At 38.7% G+C, this 27,331-nt stretch overlaps 1 protein-coding gene across 1 annotated transcript; it reads left to right on the forward strand.

Moving 5' to 3' along the window:
- Nucleotides 1-21,633: 21,633 nt before the first annotated feature.
- Nucleotides 21,634-23,830, forward strand: LOC122136138 (forkhead box C1-A). Its single transcript, XM_042717696.1, has one exon. It carries the CDS (start codon nucleotides 21,887-21,889, stop codon nucleotides 23,321-23,323), a length of 1,437 nt encoding a protein of 478 aa, XP_042573630.1. The 5' UTR covers nucleotides 21,634-21,886; the 3' UTR covers nucleotides 23,324-23,830.
- Nucleotides 23,831-27,331: the final 3,501 nt, after the last annotated feature.

Genomic DNA, 27,331 nt, shown 5'->3' on the forward strand with positions numbered 1-27,331 from the left:
CTCTGTTTCGGCTCCTTTTCTTATCGGATTTGATTTGTGATTCCGAGCGCGGTTGCTTGACATCAGCTTCAAGTACGCCCACAAGGCGCAAGCCGTGCGAGTTATTCGTGTATTGCAGGTTGGCTGGTGGTTATGTTGCCCGCATACCGCCTCCCATGGCCGAAACTGGTATTACGACACCTGTCGGGCCGTGGCTAGTAATGCTAATGCTAATTAAGGTTGATATCTCTGCAGCACTATAACTTGACATTTTTTTAATGACATCATCGCCCTTATTTCTTCTCAGTCTTTTGATGCGTGTAGGTCATTTTTGGATATTTTTTACCTCAATTTTTACACATGGCATTTTTAAATATATATTTTTTTCATATAATTTCTATATTTTTTTAATGTGTTATGTCAGTTCTCTGACTAAAATAAATAAACCTTCAACCCACTTGATGAACAACGGCAGAGGGTTTTATTCCTCCTCTGTGCAGATCTCCAGAAGACAAATCAAGCACCTAATTATAGTTTCTTCTCTCACCCTAAAATCAGTTTACATACAAATCAGATTCAAATCAAATCAAATGGAATCATATGTTGCTCTGTGCAATCATAAAATAAGACTACTACTTAAAAAAGAAGATTCAGAATGTGAGTCAATGCAGTCAATCAGTGATTCGATTTTGAATTGGTTATGTAGTTTCAGTTTGATAGATCCGATCCCCTTCAGGAAGGACATTGTTGATTATCAGTGTTAGGATTTTGATTTGTTATGTATTCACTTTGTTGGGCAACCTTCCTCCTTCATCTGATGGTTTCTATTCCTGCAACAATTGAGTTCAAGATCTTCACAGTTTTTCCTTATGTGTTTAGTTATTAAACCTAAATCTTTGGTGTTATGGGGATTTTGCTTACACATTTATTCTGCGGTAAGTATTTTGAAACTAAGAGGTATCTATCCATATTTTGTGGTATGTATAACCTAACAACAATCTTATATTTAATCTTATATTTGCAAGCGATTTAGTGTGTACTTTTTTTTTTTGCTTTTTTTTTTGAATAAAGATGTTAATTTTTTTGGTAATTTTTTTGGTTTGAGAATTTTGTTTTAGGACGCTGACTTGATTTGTCCCAATTTGGGTTGATATCACTAATAAGTAACCCGATGGTGCTGGGTTATGAATGTGGAAGATGTGAAAGAGAGCATGCAGCAAGTCATGCAAGTTCAGAATTTGTGTTCTTAAATTACAGATAAAAATATTGCACTAATTTTAATTTAATTGCTTGATGGCCAAATTAAACTCTCTACTTTTTTTTTTCTTTTCTGTAAAAACACAGTATACATCCACTGAAATACAAATGTTGTATCATGCATGTTTTCTGTGAACAGCTGGAAAGAGGTAAGCTTATTTTAAGCTGCATTGAACCTTTATGGCATATCATGCAACATTATTTGGTGATAGTGGTGTTGGGAAGTTGCTGGTGTGACTGAGTTTGACGAATAAGCTTGCATAAGGTAAATAGACTTGTGAATTATAAATCATAGCAGAAACTCATTAACTCATTTCGCTAGATGTCCAGTTTTGTTGTTCAGTAATCTCTATCATGTATCCTTTAATAATAGAATATGTACCCCATGGTACATAATAATATGTAATATGTATATGTAATATTTAATAATATGTAGGCCTATAATAAAATACCAATATAAATTTATAAAAAAGTATATGTCTTTCTAAACCACTCCCAAACATAAGATTGTAGTTTAGGCCAAACACCATGTAATATTAGAATAGGTACCCCTTAGTTTCAAAATACTTACAGTATAAATGATTTGTAAATTTACAGGTTATTACCCCTTTATTCTCCAAACACATATTATTCCACTATACCTACATGGAGGTACTGAATAGGTACACTAAAATTCCAAAAAAAGTTACACTGTAAATTCTGTTTACTTACACTGTAAATTGCGGGCTGTAATCTAAAGCGTTACCAAATAGGTTCCTATTAAGTTTGAAAATTCCATTATAAATAATTTGTATATCTGGTTGCTACCCCCTTATTTCCCAAACTTAACACATTACAGAAACATACACCGTAACTTCAGTTTACTTACGCAGTTCTTTGCAGGTTGCATATCTGGTTGTTACCCCCTTATTACCCAAACGTAATACATTTTTCCCTTACACCTACATGTACCTTCTTTATAGGTACACTATAATTACAGAAATGTAAATTCAGTATACTTATGTAGTTCTTTGCGGGTTGTAATCTAAAGTGTTACCAAGCATTTCAAATTTGTTGAAATTCTGGACAAAGAATAAGTCTAATAGTAAGTAAAATAATTAAGTTTTACACTTTAAGGACAAAAGTATAGGGACACCTGACTGCAACACCAACAAGGACTTTAATCACATTGCATTCTAAATACATAGACATTAATATGGAGTTGGCCTCCCTTTAGAGTAGGGGTTGCACAAACTAATCGACTAGTTGACTTTAATGCTCTGCCATGATGCTTTAAGCTTGATGTCGACTAGTCGCTGGTCCTATAGAGAGCACAACAGGATAAGAAATCTTTGAAGGACTTCCTCATTTATGCTCCGTTTTCAAACAGTTAAAATGACAAATAAATGCATACTCCAAAAGTGCTCCACAAGACGTTTGATTATATTACTGAATGCTCAAAATTGAACAGGAGAATGCATGTTTTTTTAACAGTTTATTGAACAGGTAAGTTAATCGCCATTCTAATCTAATGCGCTGCTGCACTGTTATGCACACACATAGGCTACAGACAGTAGCTCGTACATCATGCCAGTATGCGAGCACACAGAATCATTCAGCGTGGAAATGTATTGTCAACACTGTTCACTGTTCTTCTCAATAAAACAGCTTAGAAACTGAAAAGTTCTAGTATATATTTCTTAACTAATTCCCACAGCTTCTCTACTAGTGGGGAGATGCTGCCAGGTAGAATTCATTCATACACACAATCACTCTCTCACTAATCTGTGAGAAATATAATAACCCAAAGACAAAAGAACTGATAAAAATGAGCTGTTATAGGAGCAATAGCCATGTGGGCAGTGCTGTGTCAAATGTCATAGCTGTGCACAAGGTGTTTGAGTCTCAGCTCCAGGTTCAGGCCTATTTGTTCATTAATGACATCATCACCGACTAGTCGACGTCGACTTGACTTTCATCACATAAAAGTCAACTTCTTTAAATCAGAAGTCATTCAACCCCTACTTTAGAGCTATATCAGCTTCCACTTTTCTTGGAAGGCTTTCCAGAAGATTTTGAAAGTGAAACAGTGAAAGTCTTACTTAAACAAATCCAAGTGCACACACACCCGAAGCAGTGGGCAGCTATTTTTTCTGTGGTGCCTGGGGAGCTGTTAGGAGTTTGGTGCCTTGCTCAAGGGCACCCCAGTCATGGTTAATGAAGGTCAAAGAGAGAACTGGTTATTCACTCTGGTCGGTAGTGAATGATCAGCCAGTACTGAAACTTAAACTTGCAACCTTCGGGTTACAAGTCAGACTGTCTAACCACTAAGACCCCTTTTGGAGTGTTGCTCAAACAACCATACATTTTCATAAAGACCTGTGCTACATCCACCTATGTTGTTGAGGTCAATAGCATCGCCTCAAGCCTTGAGACCAAGCAATAATCAGTTTTGCAGATTTTTCCCAATATTTAAGCATTTCCCCATAATCATATATTGGTTTTGTAACCCATTGTAATGGGTTGTGCTTTTCAGCATGCTATTGGACATATGACATGCTGAAATCGCATTTGGTCTCATACTGTATAGCATACCTTGACAGTGGCATGCACTTGCTTGGCCCTTTGTTATGATAAACAGTAGGGGTGTAACGGTGTTTGCGGTGAAGTGGGCAGTTACCCACCGCGAGCTTCATGTGGACCATTATAATATCAATAGCGCGCTCGGCGCGTGGGCATGGTCACATTATATATAATGAAGGGAGAAGTGAAAGACTGGACATCGGGTTGTTTTTTATATGGATTACTTTATCACAGAATATTTGTTTTCGGTAAGAAAAAACTTGCTCAGTTTAAAAGTAGACATGTCAAGCTTTCTATAGATCTATCTCTCATGTCTCTGTGTTGAGTATTTGCTGAGTTACAGTTCATTTTAATGACAAGTTTCTAAATGAAGATCATGCAGAACCAAGGCGGCAGACAGCACACTCTGTTTGTTTTCTTTATTTTATAAATGCAAAAAGTTTTGTTGCTATTATGTGCGGATACAAATAAAAGTAGACCCTTTACAGATTCGATTGATGTATTGCTTTTATCTGTATGATCAAAACTGAAAGTGTAATTTAAGTTCTTTTCGGTCTTATCAGGACAATATGCCACAAAACGTGTATCCGCATTAATCGACTCCAGAGGGTTAACCACCAGATCCTCCTGTCAACCATATTGGCAATGGGCATCTCAGGAACCACAGTCCAGTGGTTTGAGTCTTAGCTCCCAGACAGGTCCTTCAAGGTATCTTGGAGAGGTGAGGTGTCCAAATAGCAACATCTAACTACTGGGGTACCTCAGGGCTCATTTCTTAGACCACTTCTCTTCTCTGTCTACATGGCATCACTAGGTTCTGTCATTCAGAAACATGGCTTTTCATATCACTGCTATGCTGATGACACTCAACTCTACCTCTCTTTCCACCCTGATGATCCGATGATAGCTGCTCTCATCTCAGCTTGTCTAACAGACATTTCTTGCTTAATGAAGGACCATCACCTTCAACTCAACCTTGCCAAGACAGAACTGCTTGTGGTTTCAACAAGCCCATCACTTCATCACAATTTCACCATCCAGTTAGGCACATCAACCATAACTCCTTCAAAAACAGCTAGAAACCTTGGAGGTGTGATTGATAATCAACTAAATTTTTATTCAACTTTATTCAACATCAAGAAGATCAGGCCCTTTCTTTGGAACATGCTCCCCAACTCCTTGTTCAAGCTCTTGTTCTGTCCAGACTGGACTATTGCAATGCTTTCTTGGCAGGTCTTCCAGCCAGTTCTATCAAACCTCTACAATTAATCCAAAATGCCGCTGCAAGATTAATCTCTAATACTACATAAAGACTGCACATCACACCTCTGTTCATCAATTTGCACTGGCTACCAATACCTGCTTGCATAAAATTTAAGGCATTAATGTGTGCCTGCCAAACCACCACTGGCTCTACACCCCTTTACCATAATTCACTACTTCAGATTTATGTGCCCTCTAGAAGCTTGCCTTCTGCAAGTGAATGATGCCATCCCAAACAGGCACAACATCACTTTCACAGACTTTTTCCATTAACTGCATGACCTGCCCATCTCAATCCAAGCAGCTGAGGTTTTAGCCACCTTCAAGAAACAGTAAAAACACATCTCTTCCATCTGTATTTGACCCTCTAACTCTAGCATTCTCTATTTAAATTCTATTTTATCTATTTGTTTTCTTAAAAAAAAAAAACACCCTCTATCACTGCACTCTATATTTGTTTGCTAACTGCTTGTTTTTCTTAAAAAAACCTCTAAAAGTAGCTTTCTATTTTCTTTTTTATTGTATGTACTTATGTTCTTTTCATGCGTTTGTATATATATATATATATATATATATATATATATATATATATATATATATATATATATATAAAAAACATCAAAAAACTAACAAAAAAAAAACAACAACCTTGCTATGTGTACTACGTTGGACTAACCGGAACTTGTCATAGCGCTTGCATTGTATTGCTCTTTTGTTGATTTTGGTTGCTTCTGTTGTCCTCATTTGTAAGTCACTTTGGATGAAAGTGTCTGCTGAAAGACTATATAAACTATATAAATAAATCAATCTTCAAAGCCCTCAGTTGTAGGCTGAGTTGTGGGCAGAGGTGCTTGAATCCTTGGAGTGCAGCTTCACCAAAGCACAGCATTCCACCTGCAGGCAAATGGCCTTTGCAAATGTTTTCATTGCTTTTCCAAAATTCCACGTAGGGGCAATCAGACAGATGTCAGACGCCTGCGAACAGCTCCTAAGTAGCATCTGCAAACTTCCCCAGCAGAGTTGGTGTACCCTAGTGGAAAAAAAAATAAATAAATAAAATGTATACTTAAGTGTCACAGGTTGGTGATGCAGATGGAACAATCCCGATGGAGATGACAGAAAAGTCCTTTAATTAAGTAAATCCATATACAAACAGTACAAACACAAGAACCAACTTAAAGATGAGAACGGACTTAGGCTAAGGGGAAAACTGAGGGTATCTGTAGAGGAACAAACAAAGGAACTGATGAGTTAATTAATCAAACACAGGTGAAGAAAATGACAATTAAGAGACTAAGTAAAACTAGGTCACAGGGGAACAGGTTAACAGAACACAATGAAAACTAAACATAACCCTGACATTACTACCCCCTCCCAGACGGTGTGTCCCGCGACATAAAAGTTCCATCGGGGTGGCTGGTGCAGAGCTGGAACAGGGCAGAGACAAGGGAAGCCTCCAGGGTGGGTCAGGGGGCCATGGCGGAGCAGGCAGTTCAGGTTGCCATGGTGGATCAGGGGACTCAGGGGGCCATGGAGGATCCTCCGTGACCTTAGCCAGCTCAGCCACGGGCATATTGCCCCCCTCCAAAATTAGGAATAGGAATTCTGGGGGTTGCTCTGGAAGAGCGGGCACTGGAAGGCACTTACAAAGACCGGGCTCTGGAAGGTGCTCTGGAGGGCACTTTCGAGGAGCTGGATCTGGAGGAGCAGAGTTCGCTTACACAGGGGACTTAGGAGATGTTGGAGAGCTGAACGGGACCAGCGGAGACTCAGGAAACTCAGGAGATGGTGAGCTTTCTGGAGCAGACTCTGGAGAGAGGATAGGGGCCGAGAACTCAGGAGGTAGTGACGTCCAAAAGTGCTGAGAGGTCAGCAGCCGGTAGGCTTGCGTCCGCGGAGGCCGACGGTCCTGGGCTGAGGATTATGGAGGAGCTTTGGAGGACTTGGGGAAGTGTGGGAGGAAATAAGCGAGTGGTCTCATTGGAGCAGTATGTGGAGAGAGCTGGCTTGTAGTGAGCTGGAGCACTCACATGCTTCCGGATGGGAGGAGGATGAGGATCCTCCACATCTACAAGCAACTTGGAACCATTTATCTTTAGTAAGCGGCGATCATCAGGAATCAAGCATCTAAACAAATTATCATCTTTTAGTCCCATCCGGAATCGTGCATTTATCATGGAATCGCTCCAACTAGCACAAGCAGATGTAACATGCTCGGAAACTCCTCCACATTTTGCTCTAAAGGCCTTCTCCTGCTGGAATCCCAAGAGAAAATCCTCAGCCCGGTTCATCTTCTTGTCTTTTGTGGTCCATTCTTCTATCACAGGTGGGTGATGCAGATGGAATGAACACGATGGAGATGACAGAAAAGTCCTTTAATTAAGTAAATCCATATACAAACACGAGAACTAACTTAACATAGACAAGAACAGACCTAGACTAAGGGAAAACTGAGGGTATTTGTTGAGGAACAAACAAAAGAAACTGATGAGTTGATTAATCAAACACAGGTGAACAAAATGACAATTAGGAGACTAAGTAAAACTAGGTCACAGGGGAACAGGTTAACAGAACACAATGAAAACTAAACATAACCCTGACATTAAGCACAATTTATTCATATAAGTATAACTAAATGTATTTGTGGCACGCTATAAATTGATATACTTCAGGTCTGTTAAATTGGAACCACTAATTTTTTAACTAAATGCATTTTAGTTGTGCCAAAGCAGTGCTGAAGTTCAACTAAAGTTGTAATAAATATACTTTGTGCTAAAGTGGAACTATTTCAAGTATACTTAAAGGGTCATCCTTACGTTACACTTTTCTGCTAAATCACTCACAATGAGTGTACAAGCAGAGTTGATTCAGACTTATTACAACTATTGTTTATAAGCTTTCTCCCCGTGTTTCCCAGTGCACAAACTGCATTATTATAACACAATGGCATTTGTATGGAAAAAAATAATTTGAACTCAACATGGACCAAACAAAAAGAACACTGATGGATCAGCGGCATGATGTCAACTCCAAAGTGCAAATCATATGAATTCCAGTGCTCAACCTGACTGGAGCATGTGTTACCTGCTTGGTTACAGCTTATTTTGATTGTTCACTTTAGACATTCTACTAACTATACGTATCTTTGCAAAAAACATATCAACTAGCAGACAACAGAGTTTTAGTAGACTGTCTACTTTATATCTGCTAACACTCGATTTTGATGGATTCCGACACATTCTACTGACTATAAGTGATTTTGCAAGTACGTCAACTTATTATACTAACCCTAACCATAACCTAACAGTCTACACATACTCTAATGACTGCTAGTTGACATTTAGTTTCAAATTAATGAGAGTTGGTTGACATTGTTGGTGTAATTGCAAAGTTACTTATAAAATGTCTAAAATGGACTACTGAAATAGTGTAACCCCACACTTTTACTGAAATAATCAAAGCTGTAGTAATACACTGCATCTCAATTACCATACCATACCTATTAATAGGTTCTTTTGCAAGGAACCTTTTTGTAGTTTCTAGAACTACTGGCGGAAGTTCCCACTTTTTGGCGTATTCGCACTGCAGGAACTAGGAACAGTTTTAATTCTAGGAACTCCGTTTGGGGGAACTAATGGATCCTACTTCAGAGTAGGGTCTAAAACAGTTCTATAGGAACTACCAGTATGTAAGTGTATGCTGATTGGCCAAATGTGCACAAAACACCGGCTACCTGGTGCTTTTAAAAAGCCATATAAAATATTTTCTCCACAAACATCGAAAACAGTGATAACGGCATTTACTTGTTGTCTGCAACATTGTGTTCTTTTCTCTACCTCGATGATAAACACTGCAAGTTGTCCTAAGAGATTTGGTCAGATTTTCAAGCTCTTTCAATCATGTAAATTGTGCATTTATATTACATATAGACGCACAACAAAAAAAGCTCCGATCATGACATCCTCCATTCACCGGTTGTTGATGTTTGTAAATGCTGTGATTAATGACATCACTGATGGCCGCTTCAGAGTTCCCCCTTCTCCAAATACTGACACTTGCAGCCTTGGCCACTTGAGAGTGTGTGCGCATGACTCAGGTCTTCAAAACACCAAAGTTCAGGGCCCTTAAAGCACTCTAAACCCACACTATCTCGAATACCGCCCCGGAGCGCTATTCAAGGCTTAGTGTATCCCGTCATGCATCATTTTCTGGAAATAAATTGTGAGACTTTTTGCAGAGATCTCACGAAAGGTCACGGAAACCTTTCCAATGTAAGGTAAATATTGATATAATAGGCTAATTAGATATTATATAATTTGGTAGAAAAACAAAGTGTTGCACGGTTTATTGGTGCAAAGAGGAGTAGTGGTGATATTTATTGTTCCCTCCTGGTGGAATGACCTGCCCAACTCAATCCGAGCAGCTGAGTCCTTAGCCATCTTCAAGAATCGGCTTAAAACACATCTCTTCCATCTTTATTTGACCCTCTAACTTTTTCACTCACTATTCTAATTCTATTTAAAAAAAAAAAAAACCTAGCTACCTTTCTAATCTTTTTGTATTCTATCTATTTTCTTTTCATTTATTATACAAAAAAAAAAAAAAAAAACTCTAACACTAGCTTGCTCTATTCTTTTTTCTATTCTATCTGTTTTATTTTTATTTATTATATTATTTTAAAAGCCCTTGCTATGTATACTGTGTTTAGGCTAACTGAGACTTGTTATAGCACTTATATATCATTGCTCTTTTGTTGTTTTTGATTGCTTCCATTGTCCTCATTTGTAAGTCGCTTTGGATAAAAGCGTCTGCTAAATGACTAAATGTAAATGTAAATGTATTTTGTAAAACATTTGCAACTGCTTTTTATCACTTAATTAGAAGTACCAACAATTTTATTGTGTCATGTTATATGGAATACTGAACAGACCTTTGGAAGTTGATTTTAAAATGCAAAGTATTTAAAATAAAAATAAAGCTATTGTTACATGTATGCCATGTTTTCTGTTCTCTCCGTTGTGACCTAGTTTTCCTGAGTTGCTTGATTATGTCATTCAGTTCACCTGTTGTCTGTTAATCATCTCATTAGTTCCCTTTGTTTGGTTCATGCTTATAAGTCCTCAGTTCTCCCTTAGGTTTCGTCTGTTCTCTGTCTATGTTAAGTTGGTTTTCTTGCCTGTTTTCCTGGATTTATTTTATTAAAAAGCTTTTCGTTGAGCTTCTTTGTACTTGTGCAGTTTATATCACCAACGTGTGACAGCTATGTAAACACTTTGTGTCCCAAAGTTGAGTGTGCACACTTCAAAGGCCAGGCCTCTGAAGTGAAGTGAAAGTGACATACAGCCAAGTATGGTAACCCATACTCAGAATTCGTGCTCTGCATTTAACCCATCACTGTGAACACACCGTGAACACACACCCGGAGCAGTGGGCAGCCATTTCTGCGGCACCCGGGAAGCAGTTGGGGGTTCGGTGCCTTGCTCAAGGGCACCTCAGTTGCGGTATTGCCGGCCCGAGACTCGAACCCACAACCTTAGGGCTAGGAGTCAAACTCTCTAACCACTAGGCCACAACTCCTGAAGTCGAAGACTGCATGAAGGAGGCTCCACCTTCGCAGGATTTCCTAATTGTGACACCAGAGGTTCCCGATTAGTGCTCTGTCGCATAGCAACGGTGTAAGAGGAGAGCTGATGAGAAGACAATCCTGCCAGGATAGGTGGAGCCAGAATTGCTCATTTTTATGTTTTATGTCATAATGGAGGAGACAGTGATGTGCCTCAGGCTTAGCTAAGACTGAGGCCAGGTAAGTTACACTGGTTTGCTGCATCCTTTGTCGGATTACAAGTTTAAATGCAGGAATTGACTTGGAGCTTATTTGAATAATGTAATGATACATATAAAAAACCACAAAAAACACACACACACATAGCAGTTCAAATGCTGATTTATATCTTACAAAGGTGCATTTTTATGTAGTTTATTGTCTTGACAATGGTGATCATACGTAGACTGGTTTGCAACCTGGATTTTTTAGGCAGTTAAGCATAAAAATAAAACTGTGAATAAAAAAAATTAAAATAGAGCATTGTACAGCTCAATGTTCAGTAGCAGCTGTGACAGCTGAACAGTGCTCTGTATGACCAGTCTGAGTCCTTCAAATGCAGCCTTTGATAAAGTTAACAAAAATGTGTTAATATTCTGACAAAATGTTGATGCTGTCATTTTCAAAATAATCAGAGGTGGACTGTAAGGAAGTACATTTGTTAAGTATACTCGTACAAAAATGAAGTACTAAGTTTTCTTTTTTCCCACACAGGACAGCAGCACTACAAAAATATGGTCTTTTACAACATGATGCATTGTTGTAGATTAAACTTCCCAACAGTATATTTAGTAGGCAACTTTAAATGTAATAACCTTGAACATATTCAGAAGTAAAATGCATAACCAATTGCAAAATCCAATGTCTTGATCAGGAGCTTGCGTGTTCAGTGCAAAAGGGCTCTGAACGCGCTCATTGGGAGTGTTTCCAATGAGAAGCTCTGTTTGCGTTTGTCCCTCTTCTCAAGTGCTGAGTGACAAGCATTTGTGTCTTGTGGTTCGGTTCCCACTACTGCCGAGGCACGGCGAAGACTCGGATCTCGGGACTCGAGGGGTTATTTTTATTCTATTTCAGCGCCTGAGGGAACGTGTGCCTCCATGTTTGGATTCTAACACTGGAGGACAAATTCTGCTTTTGCATTTGTCTCGGTGAAAAGCATGCATGTTCAGAGTTACTCGCTCATTTTGATGTTTCAAGATGTCTAGGCTCTGCTCGCATTTGTTCCTATTCCCGAGGGATACGGGATGAAGTGTTTGTGTTTCGTGGCCCGGTTCGCCGTTGCCATGGCACAGTTTATTCCAGCTCGTGGTGATTGCTTTGATCTGCTGGATCCGCACACCCTCAAAACTCTCTAGTCTTTCCCCTATCTTCAGCCTTATCTGAGGGAACTGCTATTCGAGGATAGCTGTGTCCAGCCCTCTAGTGTTTTTGACTATGGCTTACATCAGGGTTTGAACTCAGACTGATGATGTTTGTGTTCGCTCTTAGCGAATCATTTACTGATGGCCCGGATCTTCCTCTTGTGAGATCCTGGTCAATGACAAGGTGCTTCGCTATGGTGGGACTGACATGGATTGGGGGCCTCCTTAGTATACCCATCTGAGGGTGGTTATATTACAGCCATTGTTATGGCAGGGCAGGCTTACATGAATACAGCTATCTGGGGCTAGCTGTGTCTTACTGGCAGTTGTGGTGAGCCCTCTCCTGGTGTGATCCCCTTTCCTAGAGACTGGTGTTGTTTATGGCGGCCGGTTTTAATTTTAGTTTTACTCTAGTCTTTGTGTGAAGCAGTCATTTAAGTTTTTATTAGTTTTAGTCACGTTCATACTCTTTTTAGTCTAGTTTTAGTCGATGAAAACTGATGACATTTTAGTCTAGTTTTAGTTGACAAAAACTGATGACATTTTAGTCTAGTCAATGAAAATGGTATTTTAGTCTCTTTTTAGTAATACAATTCTATTTATCCCAGTCAATATAGTACAAGTACCTAGAAGTATAGACGAAACCAAAATTTTATTTTAGCCATACCCATTTCAAGCAAGGTTATCTTATTATATTATTGTTACCTTATAGACTCAAGAAAACATCCATTCCAGACATGGAATACACTCTGATTTGAATTTACAAAATTTATTTTACCAACCAAACATGTTAGAAGTACACACACATAAATTTAAATAAAATAAATAAAAACAAATAAAATCGGCCATCGGTCCCTTTCTCTGTGTCAAGGTTGATTTATATTCAACGTGTCCGCAATTTCGCTTGGGTGAGCGCGGAAAATATGATGTCATCACGGTGTTGCCGGAAGTTCGCTTTGAGTGTGCGCGAACTAATTTCGTGTGGCAGAGTGCACAGCATTTTTTGTAACTTTACGCATAGCTCCGCATCCGAACATGCACGTCTGTGCCGCCGTTTGTGTGAAACAGAAGCAGTTTAAAGTGAAGTTCAAACTCCATCAGGTGCTGCTTTGGAAAAAAATGTTTGCATAGTTTTTCCAAGGCTTCTTATTTGAAGTATGTTTTATTTTTATTGTTTAAAATAGAATTAGAATTATTTTAGATATTAATTATACACTATTTTCTTAAAGTTGTCTTGTGTTTGATGCAAAATACAGCCAATAGTTTAAGATTGTTTTATGTTTGTACATAAAGAAATGATTAATTTCTCATCAACTCATTCATCACAAGACTTGTACTGGCAAATTACTTCTTCTCACTGGTGATTCCCGATGGTTTTAGAGGACAATTACACCTCGTTGCTCCCCTGTCGTTTTCAAAGAATACTACAATGGCAAATGCGACAAGTATAAAAGCCTCGTCCGTTTGGGAAGGTGCACTCGCATTCAGCGGAGCCAGGTGAAAGTATAAATCCCACTTAACTTTGTTTGTTGTTGTCTTCTAAATAATGCCGCGAGTGGGGCCTGAGGAAGTGACGTCGGTTGCCCCTGCGCAGTGAGACATAGGAAACAGAAATGCTGCAAAATAATAATAGTAACACGACTAAACAAGATGAAATACAATAACAATAGAACATTAACACGACTAAACAAGACAAAATAACGTTATAACATTTTGTTTCATATTTTTTTTTTTGTAGAAAATGTTTCGTTTTAGGTTTTTTTTTATTTTGTAATATTGATTTATTATTTTGTTTATAGTCATCGTCACATGACCAGCATTTACGTTTTGTATTATCATTTTTTTCGTATGATAAAGGTTCGTTGACGACGATATTTAGTCATAATTTTCATTGACTAAAGCAACACTACTAGAGACTAGCTATCTGAGGATAGCTATGTGCTAGCTCAGTGATTGCTCCCCTGCTTAGGGTTTTAAGTAGCAGTCTCCTTGAGCCCTTGTCTAGACAGTGCTATCTCCCCTGCTAGGGTTCTAAGTAGATAGCCTACTCTCTGTGGACTGGGCAGCTTTACAGGAAGGTTTTGCCTGGCTATTTAGGCTAGCTGTGTATAGTTATTCTGGTCTACAAGCCTCCATAAGACCTTTAGGACATAGCTATCAGAGTTAGTCTCTTCAGTGGTCTTGTGTATCCAGGCTTATATGGCTCACATAGCATAGCTATCTGAGGATAATTGTGCTCTTAACTTGGATGGGATGTTCCCCTTGATCTAATCGGGTTCCCCATTTCTGCCAAGCTGTGTGAGCGGCCCGTGGTGCAGTGGCATGCCCCCTTTCTGAGGAAAGGCTTGGTGTACATCTGTCGCTTCCTTGGTGCTCCCCCACCAGGTGGACAGGCATGCACCTCGACAGGCATGGTTGGATTTTGTTCCCCAATGTACCCCCTAGGTGGTGCAGTGCGGAGTTCCCTAGAAGGGGAACCATGTAACCATGGTTCCCTGAGAGGGAACGAGATGCTGGGCCCCCTCACCATGCCTTCGGCCTGCCTGTTTATGTCTCCTTCGGACAGCTAAGTGGATGATGTATTCAGCAGGTGCCATTTTATACTTCCAGGCACCCCCCTGACTTCATGGGCCAGGTGGACCAATAGATTGGCATGGTTTCACACGTGCTTCAGACACCGGTCATGCAGGCTGCATTCCCCAATGTGCCTCTCAGGGGCGCAGCATCTCGTTCCCTCTAGGGGAACCATGGTTACATGCGTAACCCAAGACGTTTTCCTGAACACCTTGGTTCATATGTGTTTAATTAGTGATTGAGATAAATATGTCCTTAAAGGGCACTTCCAGAAGGGGACATTCTGAACAAAAGTGAACAACTGAATTAATTCACAAAGAAGCACCTTCTTACATATCTCATAACAAGCCTCCATTGCTTGAGCCATTGAGATACAGTTATTAAAAGTGAATTATGTGTCTGCGTGGCTCAAATGTAGGCAGCTGTGTATCAACAAGAAAGCTGTAAGTTTAACTTCAGAATCAGCAGTTACCAACTTGCTGCTTTAGTCATTGCACTCTTGTACAGTTAATTGTTTATAAGTCTATGAGCATCACACAAGTTTGTGCGTGGATGTCTCTCTGTGTGTGTGGAGAAAGAGAGAGAGCAGAAGAAAGAGATGTAGCATATTTTACATAGACAATAAAAAGGTAAATTAATAGGGAAAACATGGATTTTTTTTTTTTTTTGTAATTTCCCATTGTTTGTCATTTATTTGCTTGTCTTTGAATGGCCTTTGAAATAAGCTGAAATGATTCATTGTGATTTGGAACTGTAATGCAGTCGACACAACTGGAACTACAGCATATCTGTGTGTATACCTTAAAAAAGTTGTACACCTTATAAGGATTGTCAGCTAATCAGAATCAAGAATTCAACAGACCATGCTGTATATTTAAAAAAGTGTATTTATTTGCATAACTGTATTAAGAGATTCCTGTTGTAAGAACAGCTATAATGGGGTGAGGGATACCGTGCGATGTAATGGTAACATTCCAGGTATTAGTATAATGAGGAAATGACGTTTGCAGTGTCTCAATACGACCTCTAGAGGGCGCAGCCTTTAAAATGAGACCCAGGCGTTCATTGTCCCCTTCAAACGGCCACATATGAGACACAGCTGCTCTGCTCCCTGTAACAACCCTAAGGGCTATACCCTTTAGTAGGGTATAGAGACACTCACTTCTGATTGGAATTTGTCCCTGGTAAAAAGTGTTACAGATAAAATCATGTCTATGCCCTGCAATAATAACACAATAATACATTTATAAAATGCATTCATTATGCAAGACTGTACATAAAGTGGAACCATGGTAACTGTAATTTAGTGAAGTCACCTGCAGGACAGCTGAAAAGTGACGAGTCTCTCTCCATAGCTTACCATGGACTTCCATACTCTAAACAGTCTAGAACTAAATCTACAACGACTTTCTTATCTACATTTATATACATGTATAAAGTGAGTTGCATTTATGGTAGAATTCTTAACACCCAAACCAGACCTCACTATATTTTGAACCCTGGTTTCAGCGCCGTTTATCATGCTTTTGGGACACAAAGCCATGGAGAGTTTACTATCTCACACTCTCCGAAGGTTCTTTGTGGGTACATCCAGTACACTAAATTAATACAGTGACAAGTTATTTTAATTAATTTATTGCACAGTTATTTATTATTTAGTATTCTTTACAAGATAGAAAGTAGTGTATTGTGCACTTTGTTTCATTTAAAAGTACTGCTATATGAACAAAAGTGCAATAACATTTGGTTTGCAAACACTTTAAACAAATAAGGTGCTTTTTTACAGCAGTATTCCTTTTACATAGTAGCAGTTATAATATTTCTTGTAAATCTCAAACTTCTAACATTAATGTAATTAAATTAAATATAAAAAAAGCTATTTGCCACTGCCACGAAATTAACGTTTTTATAGAAAATATTTTATAGTTTGTTATAGAAAAACAAATTATGTTCAGAGTCCAGAGCCTTGATCTTAACATTATAACAAACACCTTCCGAGTACACTCTTAAAAATAATGGTGCTTCACGATGCCATAAAAGAACCTGTTTGTCTAAATGTTCCATAAAGAACCTTTAACATCTGAAGAACCTTTCTCTTTGACAAAACGTTCTTTGTGGCGAAAGAAGGTTCTTCCGATTATAAAAAGGTAAGAAAAAGATCGTTCTTTAAAGAACTTTTGACTTAAAGGGATACTCCACCCCAAAATGAAAATTTTGTCATTAATCACTTACCCCCATGTCGTTCCAAACCCGTAAAAGCTTAGTTCGTCTTTGGAATAAAATTTTAGATATTTTGGATGACAACCGGGAGGCCTGTGACTGTCCCATAGACTGCCAAATAAATAACAGTGTCTGTAAAGTATGGTGGCCGTTTTCCGACTTATAATGTTTTCTGAATTGTTATTTTGTTTTTTGTTTTTTTAGATTTGCATTTGCGTTTGTAATGTGTTATTTTGTTTTCAGAATTGTAATCTGTTTTGCACTTCATGGTCACCGTAGTAAAGCAATATATTGTGAGATTGCACATACGACGCAAAAATAATAAACCACAAAGTTAACAAAACGATGCACTCCACTGTACTGAGTGAGAACGCTTCTCCGATGTCTTCACATGCTATCGGAAACTTCCTATTTCCCACTTATGAAGTCGTGATTACGAGCTCGTAGCATACTTTTCTGTTAAAAATAACAGTGGACAGTGGTTTCTGAAGGTTGATGCTTAGCCTAAATAATTTGATTGGGAGCATCCCCTCCTGTGACCCATGTTTTTTCTGTATGTGTATTCAAAACCAGTGAGCAACGGACTTTCATAATAATAAAACATGCGATAATTACGCATAAACTTTCCCAGCCCTGATGTGTGTGTATTCAAAACCAGTGAGCAACGGACTTTCATAATAATAAAACATGCGATAATTACGATTATATATATATATATATATATATATATATATATATATATATATATATATATATATATATATATATATATATATTTGTTTATGTGACGAGTGGGGCGGGGCCGAGAGCCGTGGGAACGGAGCGAGGCCGGTGGAGTGATTGGGAAATGAGCGACACCTGCTCCACTCACCGGTCTCGAGTCCCACGGAGGAGATCGGGAGGATACAAAAGAGGAGCGACGACAGTGAAGGACGAGAGAGGACCAGGCCTGGGCTTTATTTTGTGGTTGGTTTTTGTTTGTGCGCGGCAGTCGACCGTGAGGGGCTGTCGCGCTGTTTTGTATTTATTTGATTATTAAAGTTTTATTTGAGTGTTAAAAAAAATAAAAAAAAAAAAATAAAACCCAGGCCTGGTCCTCTCTCGTCCTTCACTATCGTCGCTCCTCTTTTGTATCCTCCCGATCTCCTCCGTGGGACTCGAGACCGGTGAGTGGAGCAGGTGTCGCTCATTTCCCAATCACTCCACCGGCCTCGCTCCGTTCCCACGGCTCTCGGCCCCGCCCCACTCGTCACAATCTGTAAAGGACATACAAATTACATTTTATATATATATATATATATATATATAATATATATATATATATATATAGATATATATATATAAATAAAATGTAATTTGTATGTCCTTTACAGATACTAAAACCTAAACTTGAATTGCCCAAAATCCCTTTACAATGCAAAAAATCTTCGTAATGAACACAAGGGGGTAGCAATGTCAAGTTAATAAAATGTAGTCTTGCATTTTCTGGAATAACTTGGCCTACAGAAAGTGGTACAGAAAAGCAGGTCATATTTGCAGTTCTATCCTATTGTTTGACAAACACTATGTATATTTCTAAGTTCAAGTTAAGATTTCTTATATAGTTTTTCCTTTGTAAGAAGTAATTATGCACATGTGTGTGTACATATTTTTATATACTTAGTTGCAATTGAAAGTGTTTTTTTAAAGCACTTTTTAATATCACTTGAATATTTGTTGTTATTGTATTTAAAAAATACTTTTATTTCTTTGTTCATTTAAATCAACATTGAAAAAGCCTAACGTTTTTTCCCCTCGTCTTTAATTTTTTAATCCATTTATTTTTGTCAGTTTTCTTTATATGATTTTTAAATGTCCATTTACTATACTTTAAAAAATAAATAAATAAATACCTCAGTAAATCATAAAAAAAAGTGTTTTTAGATAGTTAAACTATAGCCTATATAAATTTGTCTACACTGGTGTTCAGTGATCGAAAGAGGGCGCTAAGAGCACAGGACGCTGGGTGTTTTCTTTACTCTCTGACCATCACAGACTTCCTCTGCTTTCGGACAATCATGCCAAAACTAGCCAAGAGCCAGTCAGCTATTGTGTTTATGTGCCTGTACTTTTTACGTTTATCAAATGTTTTTCAAATTGTTGCTTCATTTGTTGCTCAAAGTGAATAGCACTGCTTTGTATAGTTTATAAATTTTGTAGCGTCTGCTGTTTTTATATGGGATGCCGATGCTTTCAAAGCCTCAGAGAGGAAGATTTCATACAAACAATCGTCGATATTGTTGTTCATTTCTGTATAGACCTATGTATTAAACAGTGTTTTTTGTACATGCGACGTGGAAACAATGTTTGGTTTTATCGGAACACTTTTACAGTAGTTACAGTACAATTGTATAGCTTTAATCGTTCTTATTTTCTCATCATATACAGTATGCCATAAACTTTGACCTCTTTTTATATAGCAAAGATTTTATTTGCCAATCATCTACAGATAGAATTGTCAGAGTATCGCCATGCGTGTAAAGAATAAAGCGATCAAACAAAAATATTAATTTTAGGCTACATGACAATTTCAGCCTTTAAATTAATAACACTCGAACTTTATTTGATTTGCACAAAGTATTACAGTCTGTAATTCACCACAACAATAGTTTAGCAGAAACGGTTGATTGAATCATGTTGTTTGTTTATATTAGGCTATTACTACTGCTACTTTGCCTACACACAATTGCTATAGTATTTCTACTTGATCTAACCTTTAAAGTTATTTTTTATTTATTTATTTATTTATTTATTTATTTATTTATTTTTGGTGTAACATAAAATAGTCATATTGATTCAATGACATTAAATCATATTTTCAAGAACAAAGTTGATTTAAATGTAGCACAGTTAGCAGACAAAACATTTTGCAGTTACATAAACCTATTTTTTTTTTTTTAATGAGTCTCGTATATACTGTCCATTTTATTTTACCTTTCAAAAGACCACTGGAAAAAAAAAGAAAAAAAAAGAAAGAAAAAAGAACCCTGATAGTTGTTGACAAACGATTAAACCATTTATTTTACTTCACAATTAGATCAGGCTCTTAAAAGTCCTGTTTTCGCGTTATCCAGAGGTAGCTGGTTTAATTGGCTGGAATGGGAGCTCGGGGTGGGCAGGAGTTTGGGGTTAAGTAAGAGGCGCGCTCTGAATTGAACAAATAGCCCGGGGCACAAGAAAAAGTTCATGCCCGGGTCCTTGTAAGGAGAAACCAGTGAAGTATCAACTAGTCCATGGTCACTTAATCAGAGCGACCTGTGGGGGATTAGGAAGATATTGTGACCGCAACTTGGCCTCACAATTATCATTCACAATTAAATGTTGTGTTCCTCCCCCAGTCGTCCTTTCATAAAGGATGCGAGCCCGTCGTACATTGCAAGAATTAGGGCGGATTGTTTGGGTTTTACCTCGAAATAATACCACAATATGAGTAAGCATTCACTTTTGCACTTTTAAGGCCTGCTTTATAAACACACATTTGAAGGAGTTCGGAGAAGCGTTTAAGTGCAGATTAAAAAAGAAAACTGAAAGAATAATAATAATAAAAAAAAAATAATAAAAAAATAGTACTTATAATAAAATAAAAATAATTGCTTGCAATCTGACAATTTTAAATGAATGCAACTAATGGTACGGCCATTTTAAAGTGCTCACAATCCGTTATGTCATTACTGGCAGAAAAATAAACACAAGTTAAGGGCATTCCTTTGGAAGTAAACCACTTCATGAACACACCGATTTTATTGACATGTCATAAAAGGTAAAGGATGACATGTTTCTCACCCGTTTGACCAGTGGTGACACATGTGAGGTGTTTTGCTTTACCCATTTGTTTCTCAGGGCTTTTAATCTTGCTCGCACTTGGAGCAAACTCTCGCACCTCGGCTCTTTCTCCAATGTCTTAACTTACTTAGTTCCAGCATAATGAGCTCTCTGCCCGGGAGGATGGGCTTTGATCCGCTCACCAGTGTTGATTGAGACCGTTAACTAACAGCCAGTGTTAATGAAGAACCAGCGTTACGACTAAAAATGCAGGAAGCCGGAGATTATTTACGCTAATTCGCGTATTGATTGTTTGAAAACAAATGTTCTCCAACGCTTCTAATGGACTGGTGCGAAATACAAGCCATTACAATTCATTATTAGCACTTGTTTGCACTATGGCTGGATCAACGTTTGTTTTCAGTGTTCATGTATAAATTAATTAATCGAATAATTCAGGAAAGGAGTGTGATGAATCCGTTTGTATTTTATTGCTATTATTTTTATTATTTATATGGAGAGTTAATTTGCAAAAAGAGATAAATCCGTTTTTAACAATTTCGAAAATCATGTTTTTTTTTTTTTTATTAATTTATTGTGCATTCCAGTTAATCTCAATCAAACTGCAGTTGGGTTATTTTGATTGAGTAAAAATACAGCTAACACAATAAAAACATAACAAAAAAAAATAAATAAATAGAAAATTAAAAAACAAAGATTATTCAGGAACACATTCAAAAATATTTATAAACAAACGTTTCATAATGTTGCATTATAATCATTAAAGTGTTTACAATCTGGTGCGTATCCGCGCTGGCTAGTTTGCGGAGAGTATGGCTCTTTAAGGTCTGGAGAAGTGTGTGTTTGGCTAGGGTGAGCTGGGACGTCCCAACACCTCTCGTTTTTCTTCAACCTTGTGTGTGGCCGCTTGCTTTGCCCGGCCCGACCTCCCATTGGACAACTTAGATGTTATTGGGAGGAGTCTTACTGGCAGCAAAAGGGGAAAAGAATTGGAAGTGCGCAAAAGTATTATGTAGAGACCGTTCCTTAGCGTTCAGAAGTTTTCCAATGCGCGCTCCGACAGACAGAGGTGGCCAGTACGCGAGTCCAATCCACTAGTCACATTTTGTAAATACGGTGGCATAACGTGGACTCTCGGGTGGACTGCCTTCCCAGTTTCAGAGGAGGCGCGTTTCAAGCGGGTTTGTGGATTGCTTCAGACTTCTTGACTTGTCTGTTCTTCGCCAGCGCCGTTTGGAGAGAAGTCATGCAGGCGCGCTATTCCGTCTCCAGTCCCAACTCGCTGGGAGTCGTGCCGTACATCAGCAGCGACCAAAGTTATTACCGGGCCGCCGCCGGAGGGGGTTACACCGGGATGCCAGCCCCCATGAGCATGTACTCTCACGCGGCCCATGAGCAGTACCCTGCCAGCATGGCGAGGGCGTACGGACCGTACACGCCGCAGCCGCAGCCCAAGGATATGGTAAAACCGCCGTACAGTTACATTGCGCTCATCACAATGGCCATCCAGAACTCCCCGGACAAGAAGGTGACCCTAAACGGCATTTATCAGTTCATAATGGAGCGCTTCCCCTTTTACAGGGACAACAAGCAGGGCTGGCAGAACAGTATCAGACACAATCTATCACTTAACGAGTGCTTTGTCAAAGTGCCCCGCGATGATAAAAAACCCGGTAAAGGCAGCTATTGGACCCTGGACCCGGACTCCTATAATATGTTTGAAAACGGCAGCTTTTTGCGCCGACGACGGCGTTTCAAAAAGAAAGACGCCTTGAAGGATAAAGAAGACAGAAACGTCAAGGAAGCGCCTTCTCGCCAGCAGAATCAACAGAATCAGACAAACCGCGACCAGGAGCAATCGGCGCCAGGCTCGCAGCCAGTGCGCATTCGGGACATAAAAACCGAGAACGGCACATCCACTCCTCCGCAAGCCGTTTCGCCCTCGCTAAGAACCGTTCCCAAGATCGAGAGCCCCGACACAAGCAGTATATCGAGTGGTAGCCCGCACAGCATCCCCTCCACCCGCTCTCTCAGCCTGGACAGCGCCGGCGAGCAGCAGCATCACCACCAGGGCCAGGCCGCCGCGCAGGGCTTCAGCGTGGATAACATCATGACCTCCCTCCGCGGCTCGCCACAAAGCTCCGGCGAGCTCACCCCGTCTCTCGTGGCGCCCTCACGGACAGGTATAACTCCCACGTTGTCCCTGAACTATTCTCCCAATCCGACGTCTGCGTACAGCTCGCCTTGCAGCCAGAACTCTATCTCGACTACCTCCAACGCCACCTATCATTGCAACATGCAGGCCATGAGCTTGTACGCGGGCGGGGATCGCTCGGGCCACTTGGCCACCACTACCACCGTGGACGAAACTCTGCCCGATTACTCGATCACGACCACCACGTCGTCTTTAAACCACGGGAATCCTCAGGAGGGCCACCATGCGCACCAAGGGCGCCTCGCGTCATGGTACCTAAACCAGGCCGGAGACATTGGACATCTAGGCGCCACGTATCCTGCGCAGCAGCAGAACTTCCATTCGGTTCGAGAGATGTTTGAATCGCAGAGAATCGGTCTGAATAATTCACCGGTGAACGGGAATAACAGCTGTCAAATGTCGTTTCCCCCGAGTCAGCCCATATACCGCACGTCAGGGGCTTTTGTGTACGACTGCAGCAAGTTTTGACCAAACAAGTATAGCTAACTATTTTTCGTTCTCCTTCTTCGTTTTGTTGTTGTTGATTTCCTCTGTTCTCGATACCGAGAGACGCTGATAGCTTTTGACCGACTCTACCCCCGTGATGGACTGAAAAGAAACCGAACACAAACGCGAAACAGACACACTTGATCTTGGTTTGTTAAGGACAGTGTTACTTCGAATAACACGTAAGTCTTCTTCGTTTTTGTGAGCTATATGCTGGGCTGTGTTGACGTGCGTCACACGTTTATGGACTTGTTATTACGTGTAAATTGCATATAGTAATTTATTTCTAAAGTGTAGCCGGATATTACGGACCAAACACCAAAAAGTGTTTCTAAATTGAACTGCAATCATTGTCCAAGTGTTCCACTATAACAAGGAACGGAACATGTATAACGCCATATTCTTTCAAATTATCTCCTTTTGTTGAAAAAGTACTCTGAAGGAACTGCATTGTTTGTATAATAAATTGCCTTGCTATTTGAGTTAAAATTAGGCTACGCCTGATTTCTTAACCCCCCGTCAGGAACACAACTGTGTGCAGTATAGAGTAATAATGCATTTAGAGCACAATAGCTTGAAGAAAGTGCCAATAACCTCCACAAATGATCAAATGAGCGTGTCGAAATGATTTGGCTTTGCTGTGGCACAGTTTCTTGATGCACCAAATACGCTCTGGTCAAGCACACTGATTTATATGAAAATAATCATAGGCCCTGCAAACAAATTAATATTTCAGCATTTTATGGAACCTTGCAAAACTAAATATGCATTCATCAGTTTAGATTTTTTTTAATGCTATTAATTAAATGCTATTTATGTCTAGGTTTTAGTCATTTTTATCATTACTCATTACATAACTTTGTTTATCTAAATTTAGCAACATTTTACGCTCATTTCGTATATACTAAATACATACATTGAATATGAAATATGAAAATATCACGTGGTTCAATTAAAATTTAAATTGTCGAGAATCCACGGCGGAATTCAGACGTATAATCTTATTATTCTTATTACAATTATTATTATTATTATTGTTGTTATTATCTGTATAGTAATCTTAATAATAATAATAATAATAATAATAATAATAATAATACAAATAAAAAATAAAAATCAGTTGTAAGCTAAAAATGTGGTTAATGTGGTAGCATCCAGTTCATCTTGGTTTAAGTCAAAATATTATTTAATGTGACTGAATCAAATTCACGAATCGAGGTTACACCACCAAAATCCTTTTGAAGGTTTAGATGAGATAAATCTCTTTGAACAACAACTGAATATTTTATGTTTTTACAGAGCAATAGAAGTGGTAGCAGAAGAATCAACTATTGCCATGCAATTTATATTTTAATTGCTGTGAGGGGACGACGTGTTTTGCTATAATTTGTTCTTACGCAACTCCATAAGCAGACTTGGACTGTCTGTCATCGTCTTGACCTGCGGCGTTTGGGAACAGTGTTTGGTCATTGTAATTCAGCGCTTGTGTTCAGTGTCCACGTGTTTACTTGCACATAGCTTGGTTAATATCATACCAGACATGCCAAAGATACTCAAATCACCACTAGAGGATTCAGCAGGACTTCTAGAAGGCGCAGCATTTGGGCTTCATAAATATACTTAAAGAGGCGCGTCCTCAGAAAAGGCCTACGCAGAAAACCAACTCCTGTGTACCATACAAAAATAAAAAAATAAAAGATGCAGATTATGAAGTTAAATCGTCTGACGTTTATTGGGACATCCACCAGTCAGGTTAAAGAAACACGTCACTAAAATGCCCGTGTGTTTAGTTCTAGATTCACATTTATTCAGAAATGCTGTTTTGGGAATAAGCGAATAGCATCTTCTTCTATTTTTCTTTATTTTATTGAGATGTGATGCCACGAACATTTAGCAGCTTTTAAATTATTAAATTTTCCAAACAATTAAGTAAAATGTGAAGAATATGCAACAGTAAAAAGTGATTACCTGCAATTGTTATCTTAACAAGCTATTTCTGATTGAACCCATGAAATGTTATGTTTTTTTTTTTTTGTTTTTTTTTTTTTTTTTGGTATCGGTATAAATTAATGTATTTAGGTTGATTCAGAGATATTAAATAATAATTTTGACTTGAATGAAACCAGTTAACTGAGATGTTACCTTTTTTCAGTGTATGGAAGCTCACTGATGCTTAAACTGGTTTGAAATGTTTAAGTTTGTGTATATTATTATTATTATTATTATTATTATTACAGACAATATTATATTTTAGTCTGCGGCCCAGTTATAGGCCAAAAGACCTTGAAGGCAAATGCACACGTTCTCATTGCCTCACATATTTTCATCTCGAGCGGTTGATTACAGCGGCTAATTAATCGGCCAATTAACTAGCGTGCCTCAACAAAATGTCCCGGGTTTGCCTCGTTCACTCGGGATGGTAAATGTGCCCATATTCCATTTGTTTAAAAGTTTACTTTAAAATAGTACCCACACTAATTTTTCAGAACGTTCATAGACATAATATCTACAGATATGAACATAAATATTCATACCAATTTTGGAGCATTTGTTGGTGCCAATAATAATATCATGGCAAAGGCTGATTATTATTATTATTATTTATAATAAGAATAACAGGTTTCAGTATCAGTAATTGTACATATATAAAACATGACCCTTACAATTTAGTTACAGCTTACAAATAATTTGTGCAGCGCATGTGCGTCTGGTCACAATGAAGTTTGGCCTTCACAGCGCATTCTCTCCCCACAAAGAAAAAAAAAAAGTTGTAATCATGCTCATAAAAGTCATTAGAACCTTTCCCGAGTAATAAACAAACGTCGTGTTAAGCCCAAGATTGATGGCGCCCTCACAGAACGGGCCAGGTCAGGAAGGAATAAAATTCAATCAGTGCGCAGGAATCATTTTTCACGAGACGGAAAAAACAGAAGGGGGACGGGGGTCAATAAGGAGCACCATCAACAATACCACAGGAGAACAGCGACATGAACGTGCTTTGTACTCCAGATCAGTCCCTTAAATCTGCATGATTTCCAGCTCCCTCACGAGCATGCAGTCTTATCGGACAGAACAGAGCGGTCTGAGTTAGAGGACAGTCCAGGTGAAGAGAAGTTTGTTTTGTTGCTCGCAGGCCTTCATTTGAAATTCCACATGCAGACTTTCATTCGAGCTCTTGGACAGAGAGAGATCCTGATTCCCGCGCCAGGCTCCAGGTTGGAGGGTTTCAGGCGGTGCAAGCTCTCGTTTTTGAAACGCAACATAGCTGTTTTACTCAAGATTAATAGCCTACATGTTACGCAGCAAAAGGCTTAATCGTCTTTTAATTTTAACATTCTAATAATAACTTGAAATGCAATTCATCATGTTCAAAATGTACCACCGAACAGAAAATAGCCGAGCGATACTTTTAGCAACATGCAAGCGGCTGCTGAAGCGTAAACCAAACATCAATTCCAAAAGAATATTTGCAACAATTTATGTAAAATGTTTTTCTTTAATGCTTTTTCTGTTCTAAAACGTGCTTTAAAAATGTTAAAGATGTTTAGTAATACAATGCTACACAATCCGGACGATCTCTGTAAACATTATTTTATAGACATCGGATTTCAAGCACGTTTGTTTCTTTATAATTCTGTTGCTCAAATGTTATCATGTATCCAGATATTTAGGGCCATTTTGATATAGCCTATTTGATATTAGTCTACTCTGCATATCAACATTTTTTTTTTTTTAATACAATATGTTTTTAGTTGTCCACCTTCAAATGGTTCCCCCTACATTTCTGTACGCACATCCATACAGCTTCCCACATGGATTTGAATCAGACATCAAAAAGCGACATCTTCAGCATTCCTTTGGTGTCAAAACATCCCAATTTTAATTTCCGTTTAATGCTACAGGAGAAAAATATCAACGAGCAAGAACATTTTATGAAATTTCACTTGACAGAACAGGCACAAGCGATTGATTTTGCTGATATGAAGCGTA

This window comes from Cyprinus carpio, chromosome B2 (genome assembly GCF_018340385.1).
Source record: "Cyprinus carpio isolate SPL01 chromosome B2, ASM1834038v1, whole genome shotgun sequence".
Taxonomy (NCBI): domain Eukaryota; kingdom Metazoa; phylum Chordata; class Actinopteri; order Cypriniformes; family Cyprinidae; genus Cyprinus; species Cyprinus carpio.

What these genes read in the sequence shown, in the direction of transcription:
- LOC122136138 (XM_042717696.1), top strand. Translation starts at nt 21,887, where the DNA reads ATGCAGGCGCGCTATTCCGTCTCCAGTCCCAACTCGCTGGGAGTCGTG.